Source organism: Coffea arabica, chromosome 3e (assembly GCF_036785885.1).
Source record: "Coffea arabica cultivar ET-39 chromosome 3e, Coffea Arabica ET-39 HiFi, whole genome shotgun sequence".
NCBI classification, from domain to species: Eukaryota; Viridiplantae; Streptophyta; class Magnoliopsida; order Gentianales; family Rubiaceae; genus Coffea; species Coffea arabica.
In genome coordinates, this window is record NC_092315.1 from 42,867,110 (window position 1) to 42,880,727 (window position 13,618).

The 13,618-nt window shown below is 36.1% G+C and overlaps 1 protein-coding gene across 2 annotated transcripts; it reads right to left on the minus strand.

Annotated features, from left to right (window-relative positions):
- Positions 1-835: 835 nt before the first annotated feature.
- On the minus strand, positions 836-10,124 carry LOC113736860 (endochitinase EP3-like). Of its 2 annotated transcripts, none has more exons than XM_072083466.1 (2): positions 9,671-10,123; positions 836-1,406 (listed from the first exon to the last, which is right to left on the minus strand). In XM_072083466.1, exons 1-2 carry the CDS (start codon positions 10,077-10,079, stop codon positions 994-996), a joined length of 822 nt encoding a protein of 273 aa, XP_071939567.1. In that variant the 5' UTR covers positions 10,080-10,123; the 3' UTR covers positions 836-993. The 2 variants fall into 2 exon arrangements, with proteins under 2 accessions (XP_071939567.1, XP_027119836.1); XM_027264035.1 differs by lacking the exon at positions 836-1,406 and adding an exon at positions 8,158-8,739 and having other exon boundaries at positions 9,671-10,124.
- Between the last annotated feature and the right edge of the window lie 3,494 nt (positions 10,125-13,618).

Genomic DNA, 13,618 nt, shown 5'->3' on the forward strand with positions numbered 1-13,618 from the left:
AAACTTTCAGCAATGATAGTGCAAGATATATGTCACAATAAGCATTGCATGTGATTGATATTTGACACTAAATGGCCAGCAATTTGTTTATTGCTTAAGGAGATATTTTTTATTCATATATACATTTCTCCAAGATTTTTTAAAGTTAAACAATGAGATAAATTTTCTTATTTTGCATGGGAAGAAGTATGTAGTTATAATGTGTAGAAAGTAAAGATAGAGATAAAAGTGAAAATATTTCAAAAGTTAAACAAACACCAAAAAAATGAAGTAAGAAAATATTTTCAATAAACTAACCAAACACCTGAAAATGATGAAAGAGAAATGATTTTCATGGAAAATTACTTCCACGGAAAATATTTTCCCAAGAAAAACATTTTACTTCCAACCAAACAGACCCTTCATCTCGTTGATTGTCTCCCCCAGTGCATACAAATGTATTATGGGCATTTTGGTGAAAGAAAGGCATAAACTGAGTTCTGCACAACTAAATTTTGCCAATAGCATATGAAAATATGAAGAAGAATAATAATAAATGAAGGGTCTGTCTAATAAGTATTCATAGGGAACCATTGAAATATATCTCAAGTGTCATGTTTTTGGAAATGTAAAATTAATAGAAAAAATAAATAAATACAAGAGAGAGTAGATAAAATTAAATAAGAAAAGTTAATAATTGTTAATAGATATATATACATAATAGATTAGATGAACGTTAAATATGTTAACAAGTACCTTATTAGCACCCGTTAAAAAAAGCTATAAATGAAAGATGTGATCACCAAATCATTGACAAAGAAATGTGTTGAAAATGAAACAAGAAAGTCAAACATGATAAGGGATCAAAAATGGAATTTAATAATTGCAGATACTCCAAGAAGTTGAGTTGAAATCAGTTATCCGATTTCAAATTCACAACTTCTGCTGTCAAAGAACTACAAAGGGACTCAACTTCTGCTAATTTATATTAGTTTCGAAACTCTTACAAGTACCCTAGCATCTGAGATTATCACCGGGATCAACACCCAACTGGTTACAATATTCAGCATAATACTCAACACGAGCACTAACAGTGTCCGGATTTGCACCATCACATTCAAGCTGTCCGTTAACGGCACGAATTGTAGCCCCAAAACCCTGGCCAGAAGTGATAAGATCATGACAATTGTTCATCCAGAACCACAAGGCAGTTTTGAATGAAATAACATTATCTGTGGCCACAGTTTCAGGTTCAGTTAGTCCATCGAACCCTATGCTTTCACCTGCTGGTCCATAGTTAAAGTTCCAAGATATTTGTATTGGACCCCTGCCGTAATATCCCTTGCCTGGCACACAAGGGTACTGAGTGTTGCGCTCATCACAATAGTCTTTGGAAGGGCCGTCTATCTCTTCTATATAGCACATATCTGCACAATATAGAGAAGTCTGTATCAATTATCACTGCATTCAATTGCTTATATGAAAGCCACTCATTGATACATTATGGATTTTAGATATTTTTACTATTAAAAAACCTATAATCTAAATACAAAATAAATGAGAACATAAAAAAAATTAATTATTTAAAATCAGAATCTATAGTCAGTTATAATAATCAATCAAGAACAACCCCAAAAAATGTCATCAATATTTAAGAAGGGACCATATGTGATAAAGAAATTATAAAGTTATAAGTAATCACAGACTAAATAAATAACCAATACAACAAAGTAGAAAAAATTAACGTCAAAGTGGGACGGAGGGAGTATATGTTTTTCTTGGTATCCTAGCAATATGATAGTTGGAGCAATAACCATTGTCAAATTTTGGTGTTTGATTGTTGCTCTCATGCTTGAGGGCAAGCATGGTTCAGGTGTGAGGAGAATTGATAGGGTGTTAATTGTTAGTAATTTTATTGTTAATTTTCCCTTTTATCCTTGCCAAATATTGTTTTAATTATTAATATTTACTTATATTTGGTATTTGGACTCAATTTCAAGGAATAGAGTAGAAAACTACAAAAAAGGAGGGACTTTATGGAGACAATGGAGACTTCAAACAACCGGGGCCACATGGTGCCACAAACGGATGGCATTTCCTTTTTACTGATTAGGAGTTGAAGTCTTTGATGGGCAACAGGAAACGAAAAGTAGAGAAAAATTCGGCAGAGCTTTCTTTTTGTACTTGGACTCCCAATTCGTTGGGGACCACAGAGAGCATTAAGGAGTCATACTTTTGCTTGGAATAAAAAGAACGTATAGAGGCTAGGGATAGTTTTTAGCAATAGTTTAGTTTTCTTCCTTTTTCCTTTTCATGCATGCCTACTGTTCGACAAAAGTCCCAACTGGAGAAATATCTTTCACCTCTTGATTATTTAGTGAAAAACCCGATGCCTTTGCAATCAATTAATTTGCGTGGAAATTTATTTATGCGGCGTGGCTAAACTTTTCATCTAGTCAAGGATCAACTCGACGGCGCAGTCCCGAATATCTGTGAGATCTAATTAGTTTTCACGCGTTCTTAATTTGTTAATAATTGCGCGTTGTCTATTCGAATTTCCATGGGATTATTTTGTTAATTGGATGTCAAGGGATCGATGTTCAATGTGACTTATTAATCTCCTGCCAAATTAGTCAATTAAATCCATAATTGTTTGATTGGTTAATATTAGTGGCAACTGGCGTGTTTACACACCAGGGGAACGTGCAATCTAATTTAAATAACCCTCGTAGCGTGTTATTGATTGGGGTTAGGTTTTTCTAGTTATTAATGCAATTGAAAAATTAATTCCTACGGTCGTACCTAGGAGTATTTTCTGGTTAGGGGTAATCAATGGTTGTACCTTGGTTATCAATAAATTAAAGAAAAATTGGTCGTTAGAGTTCGTCGGCGACTATAACTAGTCTATTAATAAATTAAGTGAACCTCCCTTACATCAATGATCGGGTAAGTGGACTATGTTTGAATAGTTGTATTCTTGGTTAGAATTTATCTATTCTTGAATTAATTCCTGTGTATATTCGTGTTAGTTAATTATTCGTTTTATTTGAATTGCTTAATTATTTGTAGTTTTATTCTGATGAAACACCCATTTTACCAATTGGAATCTCAAAGAGACAAATATCCTCAATTCCTGAGGAGACGTGTGAGAACCCGTATTTTCCCTAATAATTTTCCTAGGGTTTTTCCCCTTTAATGGCATGTTTTCTGCATTTTCTGGCTTAGAAAATTTTCCTGGTGAATTTTATGAGTAATTATAGTTTTTAGATGATTTTTCTAGCATTGGATAGTTTTTGAAAAATTACGGATATATAACGGACGTGGGGCCCACTAGTGCGAAAAGTTCGGAAAAATTCGGTCAATAAGGTTAAGTTCCGGATACTGAGTGAAATTTATCGGGTGTTAAGAGATAAGTATAGGATGTGATGTGATTGATGTGAGAGGAAAACAAAAGGATAGAAATGCATTAATGAAGTGACACTTGTCATGTTGGGATTGGTTTCACTTGTTGACAACTATTCATTTTTTTTGACTTTTCTTACCAATTGATTAAATATCTCAAAAATCACAAAAAAATTCACTCTTGTCTTCACCTTCTTGGCCGGCCACCTTGAGCTTAAGAAGGAAGAAAACTCTTCAAAATCTTGGCTACCATCTAGCTCAAATCCTCCAAAACAATTGCTTGATCTTGTTTCTACTCCATAAAATCTCTCCATTTGGTACTAGTAAGTGATTTGGTGAAGTGTTTAAGGAAGCTAAGGTGTCCAACAACTCTCCCTCTCTTGTTTACTAGGTGAGTGGTGATTGAACTTCCTCCTACACTTAATGAAGCTTAAGTTGTGCTTAGTGGTAGCTAAAGTGCTGAAATTTGTGGTTTATTTCTTGGTTTGAGATGAAATGATGAAGTTTTCAATTTAATGGTGTATTTTCTGGTTTAATGTGATCATGATGTTGTGGTTATCTATGATGGTTGGTAATGAAGGGTAATGACTCTAGTAGGTGTACATGATTGGTAATTGCAAGCAATTTTGGGTTTGGAAGGAATTTGAGAAAGTTAGGGTTTTATATCCCCAATTCTGTCCGATTTTGTATCTCATGGTTAGAGGCCGAATTGGCCTTGTCTTAAAACATGAAAGTTGTAGGTATTGATGTGTTTGAGGTGCCTGTAAAATTTCAGGTTCATCGGAGTTGTGTAGAGTGAGAAAAGTCGATTTTACTGTTGCTGTTCTGGGTTCTTCAGGATGGCCGAACTGCGTCTGTAATTGGTGGTTTTGGCTGGAATTGCTTTGGATTTGGTTGTTGAGGCCTTCTGATGAAATGTAGCTTGATGTCTTAGCTACCGCATGCCTTTGGTATGAATGAATTTGGACTTGTATAGACTGAGTTGGACTAATTACAGCATAGTGTATTTTGTAAACCTGCAATTAAGGTTCTGGTTTGGTATTTTGCATATTTGACCTAGTTGTGCTAGGAATTGGACTGAGTGACCTTCTACATTGTTGTAGCCCTGTTTCTTAGCTTCGAAACGGTGGGTCTTACACCCTCATCCGATAAGCGTAGTGCAATTTGTGCCATTACCGCAAACTGAGGACAAAACTGTTTTTTTTTCAGGGCCAAGTTAGTTACATTTCCTGATTTTCTGGTTTGCTATAATGCTTATATATGAATATGAAATCCTATTGGGGTTGTGATTGGCATGGCTTTATGACTCGTTATCGAGTCTCATTGTATTTGTTTACGTGTTTTAGGACGTGACGAGGGTTCACGACGACCTTTTAACGACGGTGCATGAAACATCACCTACTTGAGTAGTGAGTATACTACTCACTTGAATGTTTATAATGTGGCTTTGCTATATGTGATTGTGATGCCTTGAAGGCTTGTTTGGCTATTGGACATGGTTAAGGTGAGGGTGTACTTGACCGCCCTCATCCTTTTTATCTTGTTAATGACTGTTTACCGTTTCACTGTAATACTGCACTTGCTATATGAGATATTGAATTCCATTCATGGGAAACTGTTTGGGTGTCGGTTGGACGAGTATCCAACGGCCCTACTGCATTACTGAGCTCGACCCCGTTGGTAGTCACTTGAATCGAGCCAGCGAGGGCTTGGTCGTGAAAATTGACTAGCCACGGGGACTGAAATGGGAATCTTGTGGTAATGAGACCCTTGGTTCCGGTGTACTCGAGTATCACCTAAAGCTACTGCTTGGAGTGCGGGCCCGGTTGGGGTATGTTGGGTGGAAGGAATGGAAGTGAAGTGAGGTCTACGGTCGGGTATTCTTAAACATTGACGGAGGGTCAATGAGGTTGGATCAAGAATGTAAGCGTGGAAATGGGCTCTTGAGAGCCGTCCGTATCCTTTTACCGACTTGTTTTATTTCTTAATTGCGTACTTGAGATGAAAGTTAAGTGATCTTTGTTGATTATGTGATAGTTGCTCACTGAGCTTTAGCTCACTCCGTTCCATTTGTTTTCCTTACAGGAAAAATGACTATTTTGGGAAAGGTTGTGCTAGTTGGTTGTCAAGTTGAGCTCATGTAAATGTATATTTTGAATAGCTCCTTGAGGGTGAAAACCCTAAGTGTTTTGTTTCAACCAATGGTTGGTTTGTAATTGGCCAATTGCACATGTGTGAACTTGTTGGATATTTTGGTATACCGCTTTGGCTTGTAAATGTTAAATTTCGATGTATATATGTTGGATTGATGTTTGGTTGAACTCCGGATTCTGACATGGCCGGTACTGTTCATCATCGGCTTCGATTTTCATATTTTTTTTATTTTGTGATTTTGACTTGTTTGCGCGCGTTGGTGTGTTCCGGAATGTAGTAGATCGACGTAAACTGATCCGTTAGTCCTGGCGAGAGCTGGGCAGGCAGTCCGCTAACCCCTTTGGTTCGCCTTAGGGGAAGGTGGGGCTGTTACAAGACGACCCTACTTGCCACTGTCTGCCAATTAGTAAATTTTGTCAAATAATTAATTCTGGTATATCGGATTAAGCAAACTCTTCGAGAACAGGGTGAATCAAGTAACCCATTGCACACCTAGAGTCTCTGCTCCAGTACTTAGAATTGATTATTGACTACTTTTGACGGGCGTAGGGTATACATATAACATTAAGCTCATCCTAATCAAGTTTTACATTTATAAACTCCTAAATACCCTACACGCGATTTATCGCAAGTATACGAATCGTGAGCGAGTATAGGGTATTAAAAGTCGATCTCACAAGGAAGATTGCAATTACCGGCACTACTAAAGCTTCTCTATTATTTAGACTATCAATGAATTATAACAAATTTAACCTACTGAACTTATGCAAGAAAATAACAAATGAAAGCTCCTTAAGTTGTGGTATCCCTAACTACTCATGCAAGTGCTATATTTGGATCATTGAATACTACTATCTAGGCTAGTTATGGTGTAATTTCCTTAAACATGTGAAACCTACTTTCGTAGTGAATCAACTATATTCATAACTAATCCATACATATTCTCATGGTTATGAAATTAGCTACAAGTTCATTTCTTCAATGAAATTAATCACTAAAATCACATAGGTGCACCTCTACTCTCGTGAGCGTACTCCCTATGTTTAGCACTTCTTAAACTAGTGTTAAATCTCAATTTTCATTGCAGAAACAACACCTTAAATAATCACAATCAATGGTACCAGATTAATCATGATTTAAAGAGCCAAAGTACTAAATAACTTGCTCAAATCATAGCAATCAAATAACCAAATAATAAATACTAACAATTATAGAAAGTTCAACCAAACCCAAGGCATAAACGTTAGAGACACATATTAAACACAAAATCCAGAACTTGCATATCAACTAAACTTAGAATCCAATACAAAAGATAAAGAGTTGGAAAAGAGATAACCATGGTCACATGAGCTTCAACTCCTCCTTTTTCATCTCCATTTTCATCCTAATCTAGCTAATATACAAGAATGGAAGAGCTATACTATTCTAAACTAAACTATCCTACTACTCAGAAAGTGCAAGAGCTACATCTCTGCACTCCAAGTTTCTCCTGTATGTCTCTCTATTCTCCCTTCAATCTTGCAAGCTTTGGCTATATAAAGGTGAAAGTTGGTCAAGAAGTGAGGTTTACACCTCCCTTTTACAGCTGGGAATGTTTCTCACATGTCTAGCATCACCTGTGACTTAGTGGAGGTGAAATTGAGTTTCCCACGTAAAGAGCAGCCTTCTCTGACCACAATCCGGCCAGAAATCTGGCCAAGTTCCGGCCGGATTGCTACAGTGACATTTTGGTGCACTTTTGTTCAATTTCCAGCTCTGCTCCAATTTTGTGTCAATTTCAACTGAACTTTTGTTGATGATAAAAGCTGATTTAGCTCTTGATCAACATAAAACTTGTAGCCCTTTGAGTTAGCTTTCCAATGCATCAAGAATCACCTCATTTGGATCTGTGTAGGCTGAGAAATGACCGAAATACCTTTGACTGCTCACTGCCCTATTTCAGCTTCGACCAATAGAAATTAGCTACTGTAATTCGGCTTTTTAACCTGGAAAACCTTCAAAATAGATTCAGATGTCTTCACCAAAGTTGTAGATCTATCTCTTATCTTCAAATTGGTTTAAGAATCATCTCAATCCGATCATTATAGCTCAAGTTATAGCCAAAATACGAAAATGTGTCAAAACTGTCAAAATGCACAAAATCCAAGTAAAAAGTGATAAAAACCTCATTTAATTACTTAAAAGCATTTTTCACCAATTATAGCCAAAATGAATCATTTTCTTCCAATAATGTAACCAAAGTGACTAACAATAATATAAAATATCATACAATTATTACATAAATTAGTCACTTATCAGCTTTTATTGGCAATTAGGTTTATTTTTATTATTGCACAGGTTCGGCACCTGTCATTAGGAGTACTGGTTTTGCTGTGGGATTTTTCGTTTTCTTTGTCAGCTGCGTCAGCTGCATGGTGCTTTAGAGCATAAGCCTTTGTTTTGTATCGAAACATCACGGCCAAAATTGCCAAAAGCATATCGAAACATGAACACAAAATGAAAGATGTGAGGAAACTTTAATGAAGATATGCCTTGAGATTTAAACACCAAAGACAAAAGCTCAAAAAATATTATCAACGGATCAAAATAAGAACTTGATTATTGGTAAAACACTCCAACAAGTTAAGTCGAACCAAGATCAACATAATCAATTATTTGATTTCAAGAGTCATAACTTTTGCTTGTAAAGAACAAATAAAGTTAAACAATTTATTGCTTTTTTCCCCCCAGTCAGCTGTGTACCTCAACATTATTTCACGTCAAAAACTTGTTTTTCCTCGGATTAAATACCCTAGCATCTGAGGTTATCACCAGTCTCGACACCCAATTGTCTACAATATTCAGTATAATACTCAACTCGAGCACTAACTGTGTTTGGATTTGCACCATCACATTCAAGCCGACCATTAATGGCACGAATTGTAGCCCCAAAACCCTGGCCAGAAGTGATAAGATCATGACAATGGTTCATCCAATACCACAAGCCAGTTTTGAATGAAATAACATTATTTGTAGCTACAGTTTCAGGTTGGCTGAGTCCATTGAATCCAATGCTTTCACCTGCTGGTCCATAGTTAGAGTTCCATGATAACTGTATTGGACCCCTGCCGTAATATCCCTTGCCTGGCACACATGGATACTGAGTGTTGCTCTCATCACAGTAATCTCTGGAGGGGCCGTCTATCTCTTCTATGTAGCACAAATCTGCGCAATATAAAGAAATTTTGTCACTCAATTGAAATGATTGATAAAGGGTTAGAATCAAAGAAAATCAGGAGGTCTGGAATTTTTTGTAAATTTTTAGATTTGATTGTTTTACTAATGAATTCAATTGGTGAGAAAAGACTTTATCCCATTTTGTAAAAATTGGGTTGGACAGACCTAAAGTAAACACTCTTTTTATGAGGTAAAATTTTAGAATGATTTAACATTATAGGGTTATACGATAGATAAATAAAAATTGGCAATAGCAAGATTAAGAAGGGACCAACAGTGATATAAAAATTACAAAGGTATCATGGACGTCTAAAATATATTTCGCTAATAAATTTGAACTAATTTACGGCCAAATTTAGGTGAAATAGTTAATTCTACTTGGTAAATTGGAAGTTCGGAAATGTGTATCTGTCAGTTGTCATACTCATGAGCGAGCCAATCTTAACTTAAAAAAAAAAAGGAAAAAAAAAAAGGAAAAGAAAAAAGGAATCCAAAAGATAAAAGTAGAAAAGGCATGAATTTTAAAACGTAACCGTAATACCTTGTACCCGAAACAAATATGTGCAATACTTATTAAGCTAAGTAAAGCCACATGATCTACTCTTAGATGCAGCAAAATATACAACCACCTTAAGCTTGGAATGTAAAGGCAGAAAAACTTGCTTATGTAGATATAAAAGTGACCACTACAAGAAAAGTAAAAAGAATATGGAGATAATAATCCTTCTGTTCATCATGATAAATTATTTAACAGTAATAAATCTTTCATATTCAAGTTTTATTTTTTGAAGAAAAAATTCTTGGATAATAGTGCACAGGAGATTCCAAGATATACTATCTAGAAATTCACAGGAGCTACTAAAAAAGTAGAAAATATCTTCAAAATTTAATTTCCAAGCTAGTGTTATTCAAAACTTACGTCCAGTCTCATGAGTGACATGAGCAAAGAAAGCAGCAATCTCCCTTTTAGAATCATCAACAGAACCAGCGGTTCCAAACTGGGGATACGAGTTCAGAGCTTCAAGAAAAGCTGATCGAGTATAGAACCCTTTTCCAGCACAGCTTGAAGCAGCTTGATCAGCAATCCCATTAAAGAAAGCGTCCGTCACAATATCAGCAACTGAAACGCCACTATTACCACTGCTCGGAGCAGCGGTGCAAGGGCCGGATTGACAGCCAGAGCCGCAGTAGTCGTTGCCGGTACCGCAATAGCCGAATTTGCTGCAGCACAAGTCTGGTGCACAGCCGCAGTTTTGGCTTGAAATCAGCTGTGGAAAGGCTCCTACAAGAACTACAATGGAGAAAATGATGGTTGGAAAACTCTTCATTTTTGGATTTGATAAAGGAGAGAAGCTTGTGGGCAGCAGTTGTATCAGAAAAAAGGGTATATGTAGGGAAGAGAACTGAAAACTGATCAGCTTGTGTGAAGCATGCACAGCTGCTATTGTTGAAAATATTGAATTTGAGCAATTAAAGAAAACAGAACAGAAGACGAAAGCGTGAATGGTTGACTTCTATCGAGAGTATTGACTTTGACATTGTCAATGAAGCGGAAACTTTCTTTCTTGGCTTCTAGAATGGGAAAGGTCAAAAAGAAAGATTTTGGCCAATTCGTATGAACAATTGTGAGAATAAGGCATGTAGACTCACAAGTCCCCACTAGAATGTGTGCAAAAATATAATTTGAAGTTGCCTAAATCATTTAATTTCATGCTTGTTATTGAGTTTATTTGCCTAACTGTGTTTTAGTAATACTTCAAAATTGTGTTTGAGTTAGAACGGAAAAAAATATGAGACATTTTTTTTTTAATTGCAATTCCAGAAATAAAATCTTATAAAACATGTATTAGAAAAATTTTGAGGGTAAATGATATGAAAAAAAAGAAGAAGAAATAGTTCTATAAATTGACATAAGTGTTCATCGGCTTTTGGAAAAATTAAGAAAGAATAAAGCAGCCGACATATCTATCATGCATAACAACATTATGTGGCTTTTGTTAGTACACGCTATGACCATATATGTTTCATTTGAGATGCTTGTCGGACGTGTTGAATTGTTGGCAATGAAATGCTCCAAAATGTCAGCACTATAGTTTATAAATAGTATTAGGTCATAGTGAATTATCGACATATCGTTACATGCAGAGTCGTGAAAATATACAAGTCTTTCCCTATCATTAATTAGTTGGTCAAATGACAATTTTAGAGTGGCTGCTGACTATGTCAAGAAACATCTTGCAGTAAATTGGGCGATTTAATGTACTTTTCTTTTTCTAAATATTTGCACTTAAACTCTCAAATCGACCATAGTTTTAACTAATTTTGCTCTGGCTTTATTCTTGATTCGCAAAATTCAGAAAAACCAAAACAAACCCTTGTTACTGAAGATATCAAAATGGTAACCCAACTAAGTAATTGATTTTGAAAAACATTCTGAACCAAATTTCAAGTTTTGGTTTCTTTGCTCTTTTTCTACTGAAAGGCAACTTCCCCGGGCCAAGAAATTGAAACAAATAGTACGATGCTTAAGTTTTCTATGCTCTTATGATCAAGTCAAACCATGCTTATAATCAATTACATAAAAAATTACGGGCAATTTCGTCATTATTTGGGAGGAGGAGGAATATTAAGCAAAAAAAAAAGTTCTATTAAGAAAACGATTAAGCATATTATTTTCCAGGAATAAAAAAGAACGAGCAGAGAAATACATTAGTTTGGATGACATTACAACATTTAGCAACATGATTAGGGATGCAATGGGATGGGTGCCAATTGGGAATCAATGGGATGGGAGAAAATGCAGGAGGGGATGGAGGGATTGAAGAATATTTCTCCTCCAACATTAAATGGATACCTCCATCCCATCCCCTAAAACCCCTTGTTGCTATTCCTAAACAGGATGCTACTTATATCCTCTCTCTATGAGCATGTGTGGCTAGTGAGGAATGCAGGATTTTGATTTTGGCGGGGGGAGGGTGGGGCAAATTGACAATCAAGAAACAATAGAAAAAAAACCTTAGCAAATAAAGCACACAAACTTAAAATGAAAGTTTAATATACGATAAATAAAATATAAATATTTTTAATAATAAAATACACCATATAAATAAAATGATAGAGCAATAATTGGGCACCATAAGTGCTGTTATTTGGTCATAATGTTGGCTACTTATCATGCTAAGTAGTGCAGCTTTGCTCATATTTGATATTTGTGTAAATTACAGGCGGTTGGTGTTGAAACTGATCTCTCGAGGCAAATTTTCAGAAGACTTTTTATTTCAGAGCGTGCCGACGCCAGAAACTATAGAGAGACTCCTCAAAGGTGGACCGCGGGACTAATTAACTAAACTTACCTTTATTCCTGCTTGACGCTGCTGGAAGTGCGTTAAAACAAAAAGGCAATAATTTCCAGCGAATTGGGTAACAACCAATAAGGAGGAAAATTAGGGGCACTAGCCTACAAAGCCGGACCCCGCGAGACTGGTAGACAAAGTGGGGAATTAGGAAGTCTTCAAAGCGGCTATTTTCTCGTGGGCTGCAGAGGTGAAAAGGACAAGTAGTTTGAGTCTTGCAGAGAGCTTTTGAGTTCTCTTACGTTTTGTCTTGCGGTAGCCACCCGGGGGAGGATTGAAAAAGCCATATTCACGTGGGATTAGGAGATTAGCTTTAGTTTCTTGTATCCCTGGGTAGACGATCTGCTCTCTGCTTTGCTTTTGGCGACTTTCTTTAGACCTTTTTCTTTACTTTTCTCCGGCACGAACACGGAACCAAAAAAGAAGCAAGACTTTTCGTTTGTCTCGTCGTTATTTCATCTTTCCCAACTTTTTGGTAATTAAGTGGATGGAATCAATCAAATCACGCGAGATTGATGTGATGAGGAGTGGCTAGGTTTCTCTGCTACCCAAAGGTCGACGCGAAGGCGCGGTCCATAACATCTGTGAGATCTAATCGAACTTTCACTATTTCTTCCAATCCGTTACTATTCGTGCGTTTTCTGGATTAACTGTTTATGGTTATTTTATTAATTGAGTATCAACAGCCGGATATTTAATTTAATCTAATAGCCTACTGTCACGTTAACTAAATTGAATCCGTAATTATTCGTTTAGTTGATAATTAGTGACAACCATCATAATTGGCTTTATGTTGGGAAAAACGTAAGATCTAATTTAGATAAACCCTCTTATAGCGTGTTTATTGGTTAGGGTTGGATTTTTCTAGCGTTAATGCAACTGAATAATTAAATTCCTACGGTCGTATCTAGGGTTATTTTCTGGTTAGAGAAACAGTCAACGGTCGTACCTTGGCTATCGAAAAAGTAAGAAAAAACTAGCAGTCAGAGCTTGTTGATCGCTATAACCAACCTAGTGACGAATGAGTGAAATATCTTTGCATCGATGATCATTTAATTGGACCGTGCCTGAAAAGTTGATCCTTTGGATAGAATTTTGCTAATTGCTATTTTCAGTGAATTGTACTTGGCGAGTTAGCTTTTGAATTTTGTTTATTTTATTTTCATTTTCATTCCATTAAATATCCCCCAATTTTGTTCTATTGACTTGGAAAGAAACAACTTCTTACCCGTTACTTGTGGAATCGACCCTACTTGCCATTTTCAGAAACAACTTCTTAATTTTAATCCTTATGAAACCCAGCTTCTCTCTCAATTTTCAGAGGTTTCTTTTCCTTCATCATGTCAAAGTTGCTATTATAATCACTGTAATTAGACAGCTAAACCTGTCATTCCAATTATACCCTTGGTCCGCCGTGGGAAATACATAAAATGTGGTAGCGCTGCCCAATAAGTCCCACATTGGACCATATAAAATTGTTTAAGGACTAAATTGGTAAAAAAAATCGTAAATGA

Coding starts and splice junctions, on each gene's coding strand:
- LOC113736860 (XM_072083466.1), bottom strand. CDS start 10,079: ATGAAGAGTTTTCCAACCATCATTTTCTCCATTGTAGTTCTTGTAGGA. Junction 1,407..9,670: donor TGTCACTCATGAGACTGGAC/GTAAGTTTTGAA, acceptor TATATTGTGCAG/ATATGTGCTATATAGAAGAG.